At 41.8% G+C, this 13,283-nt stretch overlaps 1 protein-coding gene and 1 long non-coding RNA gene across 3 annotated transcripts in view; both read left to right on the forward strand.

Moving 5' to 3' along the window:
- LOC146375427 (uncharacterized) overlaps positions 1 to 7,301 on the forward strand; it is a 7,540-nt gene extending 239 nt beyond the window's left edge. The window contains exons 2-6 of one of the 2 annotated variants that reach the window (XM_084949030.1): positions 3,766 to 3,807; positions 3,962 to 4,089; positions 4,515 to 4,541; positions 5,704 to 5,760; positions 6,938 to 7,301. In XM_084949030.1, coding sequence (XP_084805156.1) covers positions 3,766 to 3,807; positions 3,962 to 4,089; positions 4,515 to 4,541; positions 5,704 to 5,760 — 254 coding nt within the window. In that variant the 3' untranslated portion in view covers positions 6,938 to 7,301. The remainder of the gene's footprint in view (positions 1 to 3,765; positions 3,808 to 3,961; positions 4,090 to 4,514; positions 4,542 to 5,703; positions 5,761 to 6,937) is intronic. The other variant, XM_084949031.1, reaches the window with a different exon arrangement.
- Positions 7,302 to 10,965: 3,664 nt separating this feature from the next.
- LOC146375428 (uncharacterized) lies at positions 10,966 to 12,938 on the forward strand. The gene is made up of 3 exons (XR_014802096.1): positions 10,966 to 11,099; positions 11,803 to 11,964; positions 12,656 to 12,938. It is a non-coding gene; the product is annotated as an uncharacterized LOC146375428 (long non-coding RNA).
- Positions 12,939 to 13,283: the final 345 nt, after the last annotated feature.

Below are 13,283 nucleotides of genomic sequence, written 5' to 3' on the forward strand. Positions count from 1 at the left end.
GATGGACGCAAGTAAAATTAGATTTGTGGTGAAAAGAGGAAGAGAAAGACGAGGACGGAAGCTGCATTTAAATAATTTATCGTTTAAGAAGAAAAGATAAAAGGAGGGACGGGTGGAGGACATGAAGCTGAACAATAAAACCTGAAAGAAAGAAAATATGATGAAAAAGTAAAAAACAATCACAGCACTGTGAGGAAAGGAGGAGGCAGGGGGAGGGATAAAACAGGAAGTTAAACTTTAGTATTTTTAGTGTAAATGAAGGACAGACGGGACAGATCAGGGAAACACAATTCATCCCGACGCTGTGCATGAAAGATGTGGGAAGAGAGATGGAGGGATGAGAGGATGAGGGGGACAAAGAAGAGAAACTTTCATCTTTCTGCTGGAAACCGAGCGATGGATGGACGGAGTGAATGTCAACACCATCCCTCCATCTTTCCATCTGCAGATTTAACACAGCGTCAGGATGAATTGCACTTTTCTCTCCACTTCCTGTCGTCCGTGTGTTTCTTTTAATATTTCAGGATTCAGTTTCTGCTCCAACTTTGAATTTCACTCTCTTATAAAACTACTTTGCACTTGAAATTTCACATTTCCTGGTGGACAATGGATGAAGCATGGGCGGAGGACGAGTGAAATCCAACACCAAAGGACAAACAGCAGTGGACGGAGACAGACACACCCACTCGTTTCATTCATTCACCACCAAAAGTATGTCCTCCATCTCTCCTCTTCTTGCTGTTTGTCTCTTTCTTGTCCCTTCTTCACCCCTTCCTTTCATTCATCCGCGTTTGCTGTCGAATTTCACTCGTCCTCCTCCCATCCCTCATGATGGGGAACAGACAGAACAGAACAGGAAGATGAGGGGAGGTGGAGGAAGAGTGGCATCGGTGTTGGGAAGGTTACTTTTAAAATGTACCCCTCTACAGATTACAGATTACATGCCCCAAAATGTATTTTGTAACGTATTCTGAATACTTTGGATTACTTAATATATTATCATGCTTTTTACAACTACATGAATGTACTGTTGCTGTGTGATTTATTACTATTACTGAAGGCTACTCTCCACACCAACACCAACTAGATGTTTAAACCTTAATATAAATGAGTAACAGTAGGTGGACATTAGGTAAGGCTGCACTTTTTGCAGTGATCTCGTATAGAAAACTATTCCGCGCATATATAAAACAGGTCAGCGGCTCCGAACCGTAGTAAAGGGACCTCTGGCTAATACGTCGGGTTCGTGTCGGCTCGTAGCTGAAAACTAGCTTTACTTTGTTGTCTGGGTCAACTTTGCTAGCGAGAGACAGAGAGAGGCGTTGAAAGGCTGCTGCAACAGGACTTATTGTTTCAGAGGAAACACGAACACAGCGTACAGTCGAGTCTTAATAGCTTACTTACAGCTGGGCTACACCGCCCATCAGGCTGCATGCTTTAGGGCGATGCCTGTAACACTGCCTGTTGCCTTCATATTAAATCATTTTTAAAAATATTTCTTCACGTCATTATGAGACGTGAGATTGAGACACAGACATTTGAGCCTCTTAATGCATGTTTTGTTTGGGTAGAGAGGGCATAGCAAACATATGAAACAGGAAAATACCGCCGTGTAATCCATTTATTTCAACAAAGTAACTGTATTCTGAATACCACCTTTTAAACGGTAACTGTAACAGAATACAGTTACTCATATTTTGTATTTTAAATACGTAACGGCGGCACATGTACTCTGTTACTCCCCGACACTGAGTGGCATTTATTAAAAACCAGAACAACAGACTAATGGAAAGAAAGAACTGAGATTTCTTGTATAGAAAATCAAGGAGGGCTGAGTGGAGGACATTAAAATCAATGAGGGATGAAGAGAGCGGGCGACAGGAAGCTGAATGTTCAATGATTTAAAGTGCAGCTCTTCCTGATGGATCGCAGCTCCGGTTAGCGTAACCTGTCAGAACGACGCTGCGACCGGATCCTGATCTGCTGCTGCAGCACGATTTCATCCGTCCACTTATCCAAAGCAGGTGAAGCAGGTGAAGCAGGAGTGGCGAGGCCCTCCCAGGCAGGAAGACACATTTAGTCCCTCAGACGAGTTCTCACTCTTCTTCATCCAGAGACTCTCGGTCACTGCGGGGATGTAGGTCCACGCATGCCACTTCATAGTTTCTGAAAACGTGCTTGTTCAGCATGTGGCCAAAACACAACCAAAGCCCCGCCCATTATGACCCTTTATGGTGGATGTTACCTGAGGCAGTAATCCGGCTCACGCTCGGCTGCAGACGGCGCCGGTTCATGCTGAAGGTCGTGTGAAGAACAGAAGACCATCATCTGCATTCAGAGATCCCCAGATTGGATCCTGTCCACGAGCAGGAAGGGTCAGAGATGAGTCCGACACCTAATCACACCGTGCTCACCTGTTCAGCAAGCTCAGGGTTTCAAAGTAAAAGCTTCTGATAGCTGAAGGATAATTCGTCATCTGTGGGGTTTAAATGAACAGAGTGTGTGCTGTTTGATATTTAATGACATTAAAGCAGCTCTGCCCTGTTTATTACAACTTTTCTTCTGTTCAGCCACAAACCACAGCTCATGTGGGGCGAATAAAACCAGGAGCAACAAGCAAACGTCTGTTTTTAAACGTCCAGACGGAGGCTGACCTGGTTTCTACCTCACAGATAAACTGAGCTCTCTGAATTATTCACTCACGTCACCCACTTTGCGCCCAGGCAGCCCACTCTCTGCTCTCATTCCCCTTGTTTTGTTCTTTATTAACATTCTGGGGACGGCGCGCTGCCTCTGATCAGACACAGCGAGGTGGACGGACGACTTTAACACTCAGCATTCTTCTTCGTGTTGTTTGGAAACGATTCAGACTCGGTTGTAATTCAGCCAGTGGGCGTCGAGCTGCTCGGACATGTGACGGATCGCAGTGAACGGACTCTTTGTCTGTGATTCGCTGTCGGCTGATCTCACACAAACACCGTGGAAACTCGGCGGCTGTTTCCCTGCAGCGCTGATGTTTGAAGCTGAGGCTGCTGCACGAGCGCAGTTACAGGAAGGAAGAAGCTCAAAGATGCAAAGATGATGCATAATTAACGAGGCTGCAGATTGGCTGCTGTCAGCGAATGGCCTTTTATTTATACCAATAAACAATCATCATCCTTTATCCATGCAAAACAGCTGAGTCTGATAATGGTGCTTTTTCATGAAACATATTAATAGATTATAACAAAGGTGAAGAGATGAGATTTTCCAGCTGTCTGGTCGCCTCTAACAGCTGTGGCCTGATTCTTTGAAGCCTTTTTAATCGTTGGAAACAGCAGGAAGGGTTTGAAATCCAGACTCATAAAATCGGGTCCATGAACACGGCTGTGATTGTGCTGCTGCGCTGATGTGAAGAATGAACACTGTATGAAGCCATCAGCAAAGGAAGCACTGAGAAGCCAGTGAGAAAGTCTCCAGCCACTGTTGGTGAATCGAATCAACTTGATTTTATTTATATGGCACAAAAACACAAAAAGTGTTGCATTATGCTGTTTTATATTGTACAGTAAAGAGAAAACCCCAACAAACAGACCCATACGAGCGAGCACTCGGTGACAGCGGAGAGGAAAACTCCCTGTTAAGAGGAAGGAACCTCCGGAAGAACCAGGCTCAGGGAGGGGCGGCACGGTGCGGAAGAGCCAGAGATGAATAATGATATGAACACACAAACTCTCTGCTTCTGATTTATGCATTTCTCACGAAGGTTTTCTCTCTTTTTTCCAGGAAGTAAGACGATGGAGGGAGTTGTGACAGGTGTGAACACAGGTAAAGCACCTGCAGTGCAAACTGCACTTACTATACTGAAGTTATGAAATGGTGGAAGCAAGAATCGAAATCATTCACGAGTTTGTAAATTCATCTTTTTCTCATTTACGTAAACAATAAAAACAACATTGATTTCCTGTTTCCTGTCTCCCAGTTGCTCAGAAGACGACCGAACAGGCTAACGTCGTGGCCGACACCGCTGTTTCTGGGGCCAATGAGGTTGCCCAGGCAACGGTGCAGGGGGTGGAGAATGCGGCAGCGGCAACCGGATTCGTTAGCACGGTGAGTGACGTCAGCTTATTATAAATTTTAAATATAAATGAGAACTGAGGCGTCTCGTTGACATTTTTGTTTTTGTGTGGTTGTTATTTTATTTATATAACCTGGGGTTTGTTTTTCTCATATGTTACAGATCAAGGTTGTACTTGTATTATACAATTATTTCAAATTTCTGTTTTTAAGTAATTTATTAGCTGGACTTCTACTTTGCACATTAACAAAATGACAAAAATATATTTCTAAACCGAATTTTGAAAGTCGTAACAGAATTTTGGAGATTCACATAAAGCATGTTTCATTATATTCATGACTACTGAGTCAAAGTCATTTGTTCAGCATTCATGCAGTAATTATTCACATAGTCTGTTTTTTGTGTATAACTTTTTTTGTCCTTTGTCATTATCAACTCGGTTATTGGATGTGAACAGGAGGAGGCGGAGCCAGTGCCTGAGGAGGTGCCTGATTGGTTGAGGGGGAGGGGTGGCATGGCATGAAGCTTCTTGCCTGATTATCTGACATCGAACAGCTTCACAAATCAGACATTTCAGATCAGAAAAGACCAGATTTCAGGGATTTTTTGGATATCAGTAAAATATCATTTCCTTTAGATAAAGTCCTCCTACTGTCGTTGCGTATGAAGTTAAAACAGACAAATAAGGTCCTGGACAAGGAAAATAACAAAATAACAAGCAAAAACACTGTAAACTTAAAAGAAAAGAAACCAGCAAATTTACAGTAAAACAACCAGCAGATATGTGAAAATAAAACAGAGGAAAATGAATGTGGAAAAAGAGCATATTTACAAGAAAAAAGTAGAATCTAGAGAACTCTGAATTGAATGTTTGACAGCCTTAATGAGCCCTCTCCGACCTTTCGTTTCTCCCTTAAAGCCGTCTCAGTATTTCCAGGTTTAATGCTGACAAGCGCACTCTGAGAGCTGGGCTTGATTTAAGCGGTATGGGTGCTGTGACAGCGGTGGCAGTATGGAAGTATCAGAGGGAATCGAACAGTAATCTCTGCTCCTACGACACAAGAAACAAAACCTGCATGAAGGGTGTTTAAGCAGAAAAGAGGCTGAAAGCTGACGATGAATAACAACACTAACAGGAAACGGCTGCATGATACTGCTCTTTATTCTGTTAACCACAACTGACAACTCTGCACCCATGAAGACAATGACTACATGTAACTTTGAAATATATTTCCTGATGTATCGTATCATATGTAGCCATGTTTTCTTGAGGAGCCTACAAAAACCAAAGTAGGAGCTGGAAATGATCACAGATGATCTCAGCAGGTTGTTTACAGTGACTAACACGAGTTTTTCTTTCACCTTTGCTCAACTTTGGCTTCGTCTTACTTTTCTGGATTTCTGAACGCCTTGCTGTCGTTCTGATTGCTCCAAATAAAGTTTCATTTCTCCCAAAAATAAGCAGCTTAACTTCTATTTACATCTATTTTACATCAGCAAACCTTTAAAGTGGTGTCTCAGAGTCAAACCACAAGGAGATTATTCATGTCATTAGTGTTGTGTTAATGGCTTCTGTTTTGGGGAGAAATGCAGCTTTGTATATGGACAAATTTGCTGCACTGACCTCTTTTCTCTCTGATTTGTAGACTGAGCTCCAAAAACCAAACGCAGGAGGAGAACAGACTGAACCAGCTGAACAGTAGGTGAGAAAAACCATGAAAGAGTGGTGATGCTGAGTTTCAGCTGCAGATGAATCTGCAGAGTTTTGGGGAAGCAGGATGATAATGATCCTCATACGATCAGAGTGCGTTCTCTCTTTTCTGCAGAGTTGATTGCACTTTCTGACAAAGCACTCCCCCTCGTAGTTAATCAGTCTTATGTCAGCTGTGTCTGACTAGCCGAAGATGCAGGTCAAACTGCTGGAGCGGTTCACTTTTAGATCAGTTAACTCGTCTAAATGTAAACATCCTTTTAAACGACAGAGTCAGTAGATAACAACACCCCTACCTCGGTTCAAAGATTCTTATCGGACATCCTGATGGTACACGAGTGAGCAGATGAAGGATCACCTGCTGGTGCTGATGGCGCACACATCTGTAAGTGTCTCAGCTCAGCAGACCAGCACTTGCTGCCCTCTGGTGGCATTTCTGTGCAGTACACTAAATGGTAAATGGCCTGTATTTGTATAGCGCTTTAGGACCCTAAGGACCCCAAAGCACTTTACACATCCAGTCATCCACCCATTCACACACAGGTGATGGCAGCTACATTGTAGCCACAGCTGCCCTGGGGTGCACTGAAGGAGGCGAGGCTGCCGGACACTGGCGCCACCGGGCGTAACTGAGTGACTGAGTGACTGAGTGCAGCGTCGCAGCGTCAGTTTAATAGAAGAAGGAATGTCTGTATTTTTGATATTATCTGTCTTATGTGTATATCATTGTAGTTTTACCTGACTGAATACTGTGTTACTTTGTGTAATGTTGGTGTGAAAGCCCACAGCCCTTCAGGTTTCACATTGCTCCTGTTAGCTGTAAATAACAAACATGGCCCCAATAAGACCAACGTGGTGCTAATCATAAAGTTTCTGTGCAGAGAACAAGCAAATAAACCAGCATGAAGCTGCCACCAGGAGGCACAACATAATTATGAGAACATACAGAAAAGAAAAGCAGCTCGGTGATGCGAGTCACCAGGAAAGATGCCCACAGCTCAGCATCAATGCAACACAAAAATGATCCATTACAGGTCAAAAGTCCTTGATTAAAATGTCCTTTGGATATATGTGCTGCACTGTACCTGTCACAGGTAAGCTTCACGTCAGCTGACCTAACTCACCTGCTTTAAACAAAATGTTTCTCCTCTTCATTTGGTTTCCCTCAGACTCTGAACTTCCTGCCGTCACCGAACGAGAGAAGAAGAAGGATCTTCATATTTTATCTGTTGCTCAACCTTTGACCTCTGACCCCTCATTAACCAAGAGAAACCCTCCTCATCACTCCCGCGCACCATGGTTACGCCGCCTTCGCTCATCATATACACTGTCGGTTTAACTCCACACTTTCATCTGATTGGTTGTTGTGGACCACAGGTTTCTTTTGGGCTCCGCCCCCTGACAGAGGGATACCTGAAGCCTTATAAATGCACGTGGCTTTGCTGACACACACACTGAAATGATTAATCCACACACACACTTCCTGTATGTGTTGCTGATTTTTAACAACAAAATAAAAATGTTTTAACATTCTGAGCTTCGTCGTCTTCAGTGTCACAAAACGTTGATTCATTCTTGTTGTTTTTATTCAAAGGATTTTATTTTGCTTCATATTTTATTTACCCGCTGTGGAGCATTTTCATGTGTCCGCAGTATTCCCGGGACGGTCTGAGGGGGAACATTTGTTACAAAAATGAATTTTGATTTGCTAAATTTAAAACCAAAAACACAAACAAACAAAAAGACTTGAAAGACTCGTGTTTGTGTGTCATCACTAAAGCAAACGTCTCTGTCGCCCACAGACACTCAGCTCGTGTTTTCCGCCTGCGCAGACGAGCTGATGAAAGGATTTTTCAGTTGGATCAATAAAGTTTTTATTTTGGGGCTCAGAGTAAACATGTGACTGATTTCCTGCTTCCTGTCAGCAAACACAATAAAACAACTCTGATTGTTATCCAATAGAATATCTTTTACTTTTGCTGACGCTGCAGGTTTCTGGTTCTCATCTTCACCCGGGTGTCACTCGGTCCACCGTTAGAAAAATGATGTTTATTGTAGGACTCAGAAAGGAAGACTCGCCGTATACACAGGAAATGCTTTGAATTTTATTCTACAATTCGTTATTTAAACACAGAATTCGTTATTTCGATGTGCGTGGCTCTTGTTGTCCTGGTTTAAGGCCAGTGCTAAAACTATGTGATGTGTAAATTTGCACTCTTTATGTTAAATATTTGATTAACTAGTGTTCATTTTAAAGTGATTCTGCGTTTCCTTTAACAGAGTTGCTAAAATCAAAACACTGTTTATAATCTAAATGTTAAAGCTGCCACATGTGTGAGGCGCTGCTGCTCCTCTGCTCTCTGAAGGGCCGCCGAGCTGCTGCAACGTCACCCAGTTTCAAAATGTGCAGCAACAAGCTCGTCCTGCTGTCGGGAGGAGAGCGAAGCTTTTTGATTCCTATCATCATTTAAACTTTTTCCCCAGAGCGATGAGTTTCTTATATTAACCCTCAGAAATCTGACGTCTGGTGTCTTAACATTAAATCATCAAATTATTATTTTGCATTTTTTTCTTCATGTTGAACTTTATTTCAGCTTAGAAATTTTATTTCATGATTTTTTAAATTATGAATCTATATCATCTTTTTTATTATTGTGTTGATTTGAATTTCTATAATTTTAAATAGTAATTTAATTGTAATTGACGCTTTGATCTGCACTTTTCTTGGACTTTGAATTTGAGTTTTGACCCAGAACATAAACTTCTGTAAAACTGTGATTCTTATAAATTGTTTTCACAGTAGAGTTTTTGCAGATTGCTGAACCTCGGTTCTTCTTTACTTCTGAAAAACTCTAAGATCTCTTTTCAGACCCGATCATGTGACTGACCTGCTGAGCTGCTGAACGTTCCCAGCGTTTGGGAATGCAGTTCTATTTTCAGTTAGTTTATTGTCTGCTCTTTGTTTCCTGACCTGATTAAGCTTTGTGTTCCAGATTTACTGGATGTTTTCAGGTGCAGCGATGTGTCGGTATGTTCCAGTCTGCAGGGCGTTCCTGACGAGTATTTTTACTTCTTGCTGATGATCGCGTGAAACTGTCACTTAACAAAAGAGAAACCTGTTTCTCTGCAGAGCAGCTGATGGGTGTTTCTGTCACAAAGTGGCAGCTGAAGAAACTCCTCGCTAATAATTAAGTCAAGATTAACTGAGTTTAAACAATAAAGAAACATATAGCAGGAAAAACAGCAAACGACTAAAACCATTTGATACTGCCAGTCACAATCTGTTTATGAAACTCACACGTTTTCATCTTTCTGAAGAAGCTGTTATGATTTAATGTGGATTTAATCATAACAGTGTATACTGAAGATCTGCTGAGCTTGAATCCTCTGTAGGAGTCCCACAAGGCTCCATACTTGGGCCACTTTTGCTGCACTGTGAAGATCTACACAACACACGTAGAAAAGTTAATATAGACCAAATGTTTCCAGACGACACAGAAAAGGTTGCCTATTTGTTTCTGCTGTGCTGTATAAGGACTAAACCTCAACTAGTTTCAGTTCAGGTACCTCGTGGGAGCTCACATCTCTGTGTCCTTACAGTGGATGGTGGGATGCAAACACTGTCCCTTCTTATGTAGATGCACTCAGAGCTACTTTTTTCTCTAATTCAAATGTTATTTGTGAAGAAGTTCATGAAGTCATTACTAGTTAACGTTAAAGGGATGGTTGGCTCAACAGAGCTCTGACTCTTTGTCAGCCTGGCTACAGTGCTGAAGAGAAACCTGGGGTTGTTCTTATTTTCTTCAATCAGTGACGAATAGTAAGATGTTCTGGCTTTGCGGAGGGCTTTCTTATAAAGCAGCAAACTATTTCTCCAGGCTAAATGATGATCCTTTAAATTTGTGACACGCCATTTCCTCTCCAGCTTACGAGTCATCTGCTTTAAGCTACGTGTTTGAGAATTATACCACGGAGTCAGGTACTTCTGATTAGAGACCTTAGTTTTCACTGGAGCTACAGTATCCAGAGTCGTACGTAGTGAGGAGGTGAAATTATTAACAAGATAATCGACCTCTGTTGGAGTAGCGTTCAGATAGCTGCTCTGCTCTGTGTTGGTACAGGGCATTGAAGATGATAACAGTGGGTGGATTATATTCTTAAACTTAGTTACAGCGCTTTCAGAAAGACATCTACTGTGATAAAGTCTACTCTCCACTGCTGTGTAATCAATTATTGTAAATGTTATCAGGAAATGATCAGACAGGAGAGGGTTTTCAGGAATGTTAAATGTTTTGGATTTTATATTGTATTATCTTATTATGCTAGTTTGAGATTTTGAGATTTTGAGTTTTAGTCTCAAAATGTGGACTAACATGAATATATATTTATATATTTATTCATATATTTCAAATTTAAAAATGTTGTTTTTATCTCATTTTTTTAAAAAATATTTTATTATTATTATTATGTTGTTTGAATTGCTTCCATTATGTTGACTCCTGTAAATGAGCTAATAAGATCAACATGAACATGTTGCGTGTAAAAGGCTGCAGGTGAGTTTGTCCTGTCACCTGGTTTCCATGGTTACTTTAAGCTAATGTGGAAAGGCGTTCAACAACAGCTGGGCGGGTGCAGTCCAACCCATAAACCATCTGCTAAGAGCAACACCTGGATTCAGCAGCCAATCACGTACCCGATCCTCATCACTGCCTCCATCAACACAACAGTGTGAGAACCGAGCAGCCGTGTGACAGGAAACCAGCAGGAACCAAAGAGAGGAGACACACTTGTGTCATGACACACAGCAACAACACACAGTCATAGAAGTAACACACACACACGCACACACACAGACACACACACTGAGGTGACCCCACAGTCCTTCCTGCTGTGTCCTGATGCATTCTATGAAAACAGGTTTTTATTATGAGCATTAATAATAAAGCGTGTTATTGTCACTTAAATTTGCAGACACACCCCTCATTGTTTTTAGAGCCAGTAGGTGATGCTCATAGTATCGGCGTAGCTCTGACCGCAGGCGATGTGACTTTTACATGTGGAGCATTATTTACTGCTCCTCACCGTCACTCTTCAACTGCCGCCTGGGTTCACACCAACATGATTGGTCCTGTGTGGCAGCCACACCTGATTCCTCAGCAGGGCGGGAACGGCTCTCGTACCCCATCACCTGAGCGGACGAGCGCACCCGCGTGTATAAGACCGAAGCTTCGGCATCCACAGACACACTCCAGACAGCAGCAGTCATGGCGGAACTCCTCGGCAAAGCTCTGGGTAACGACGGGCTTGCTCGTGTTGCGGGACAGCAAGCCGGTGAGTTTGGTTTAAATGTTATTTTAAAAAGAGAAGAGTTTTTATTCTGCTGTCTGCAACAGCTTCAAAACTCAGGCAGTTTATTTCTAAAGATGCACAATCAGAAGCTAAAGGCAAAGATTTTAATATGTTATGAAAGAATCTGCATTTTTTTTCTTTTTATCATCAGATCGTGTTTCATTTTTTTATTCATTAAAATGTAAACTTGTAGGAATCCGTCCACATCACTGCATTACAAGCTTTTTTTTGCAGTTTTCTAACGTGGCCTCACATGCAAACACTCTCATTAGTTTATTTATGATATTTGACTTTATTACAGGCACTGAGATTATTGACAAACATTTTAAAGTTGGGACGTTTTTGTAGAGTCAAACTTACTCGCATCATATTTGACATCATGTTTCATACACACAGCTCAATGACAACCATGATGACAATGAGCATAACTTTATTCATGGATCAAGTTTAAAAACAAAGATGAGAGAAAAATGTCAGCCAGATGATCAGACACAGAAACTACAGAACTATTAAATAAAACAGGTTCCATTCAAAACATGAACATATTTAATAAATCATTTAAAGCAGAAACAGTTCAACAGTTTTAGCAAAAATTATAAAAATACAAAAAGAAAAGGAAAGATGATAAAAAGATGACATCAGTGAGGACGTCCTCTAATAAACTGCACCGCTCATTACTGTGCAGGTAAGGCGGTGGAGGGTGTCGTGAAGAAGGCCTTGGGTGGAAACAAACAGCAGGAGGGTGAGCAGAAGAAGGGAGGAGGAGGAGGAGGAGGCATCGACGTGGGAGACCTCCTCAAACTGCCCGGTGGAAACAAGAATGAGGATCAAGGAGGAGCAGGAGGAGGTGAGCGCTGTCTAACTTCCTTTTCGTTTCCTCCTGTAACTGTGAAGCTCACAGCTACGGCAAAGCAACAGCTGTCACATGATGTGGATGTGATAAGATCCCAGCGGTGACAGGAGCTGTAACAGCATCGTGTTCTTACTTTAAAGTGAAACAAGTTTAGAACTGATCTTATGTTGTGCAGGTTAATTTGCACTTCATGACCAGCAGTGGATCACAAACCTTAATAAATAACAGCACAATGCAGTTTCCTCATAAACGATAGACCACAGAAAACATGTCAAACATTTAAACTAACTAAATACTCATTTTGAGTTTGGTAGCAGCTGAACATGTTTTCTGTGGGTTTATGAAATCGTTGCATCCCAGCTGTTTTTGGGGATGCAGGTTTAAAAAATTCAACATGTGAACAATAAAAACGTCCTCTGAGTTCCTCCTGATACATTCTTTAGCAGTCTGCCTATACTCAACATAAGAGCTGTAGAAGTTTCCTCCACACGCAAGGAAAAGTCAAGCAGTTTGTGTATCAGACTGTAAACATTTGTTTCTGCTGCAAAGTTTTAACATGGGAGTCTATGGAGACTGACTCACTGCTGCCCCTGCCGGACACTAGAGAAACTGCAGGTTTTGGCCCCAGCTGTTGATGTCTTTTCACATTCAGTGTCTTTTATTAATCGGATCCTTTTTCTCTCAGGTATCGGGAACGCTCTCGGGGGGCTCTTTAAGTAGGAAGCCAGAGGTCCAGATTCTCCTGCAGCCTCCTCAAACCTCCGTCTGCAGCCGCCTGAGATGAAAGTGTCCAACTGAACTGATGGGAAACTGCTTCTCTGAAAATGTATATATTCATATATGTTCATTCGTTTAAAGGAAATCCTGAATGAGAGATCCTTTATTGGGAATACTTTAAAATAAGTGCTTCTGAAATGTACACAAGGTAAAAAATTATGTGAAAATTAAATAAACTTGTTCAAATAACATGGATGATGATGTGATTTTATTCATTTGAAGGTGTTTTTAATCTGGGTTCATGGAGAGACATCACTCCTAATATGCTGCTGAGTGTGTGGATGTAGAGGGGGTGTATGGGGTGGAGTGATTGTGTGGTTACATAATTACACAAACAGAATGAATTAAATGTGTGATGCAGTAATACAAAGAATAATGTGTCCAATACAAGGGAGCATCAACAAAGGACAATTTTACTATTTGCTTAAAGTCTAGTTGGACACATGACACGGCCGTTGGCGGCATGGCGCAGGTTGCTTCACAGTAATCAGTGGCAGTAACACTCAGCGAGCAGAGTGTGCACCAACGGTTTAAAT

The sequence above is a fragment of the Perissodus microlepis genome, chromosome 13, assembly GCF_051167445.1.
Source record: "Perissodus microlepis isolate ML-2025 ecotype Zambia chromosome 13, ASM5116744v1, whole genome shotgun sequence".
Lineage (NCBI taxonomy): Eukaryota > Metazoa > Chordata > Actinopteri > Cichliformes > Cichlidae > Perissodus > Perissodus microlepis.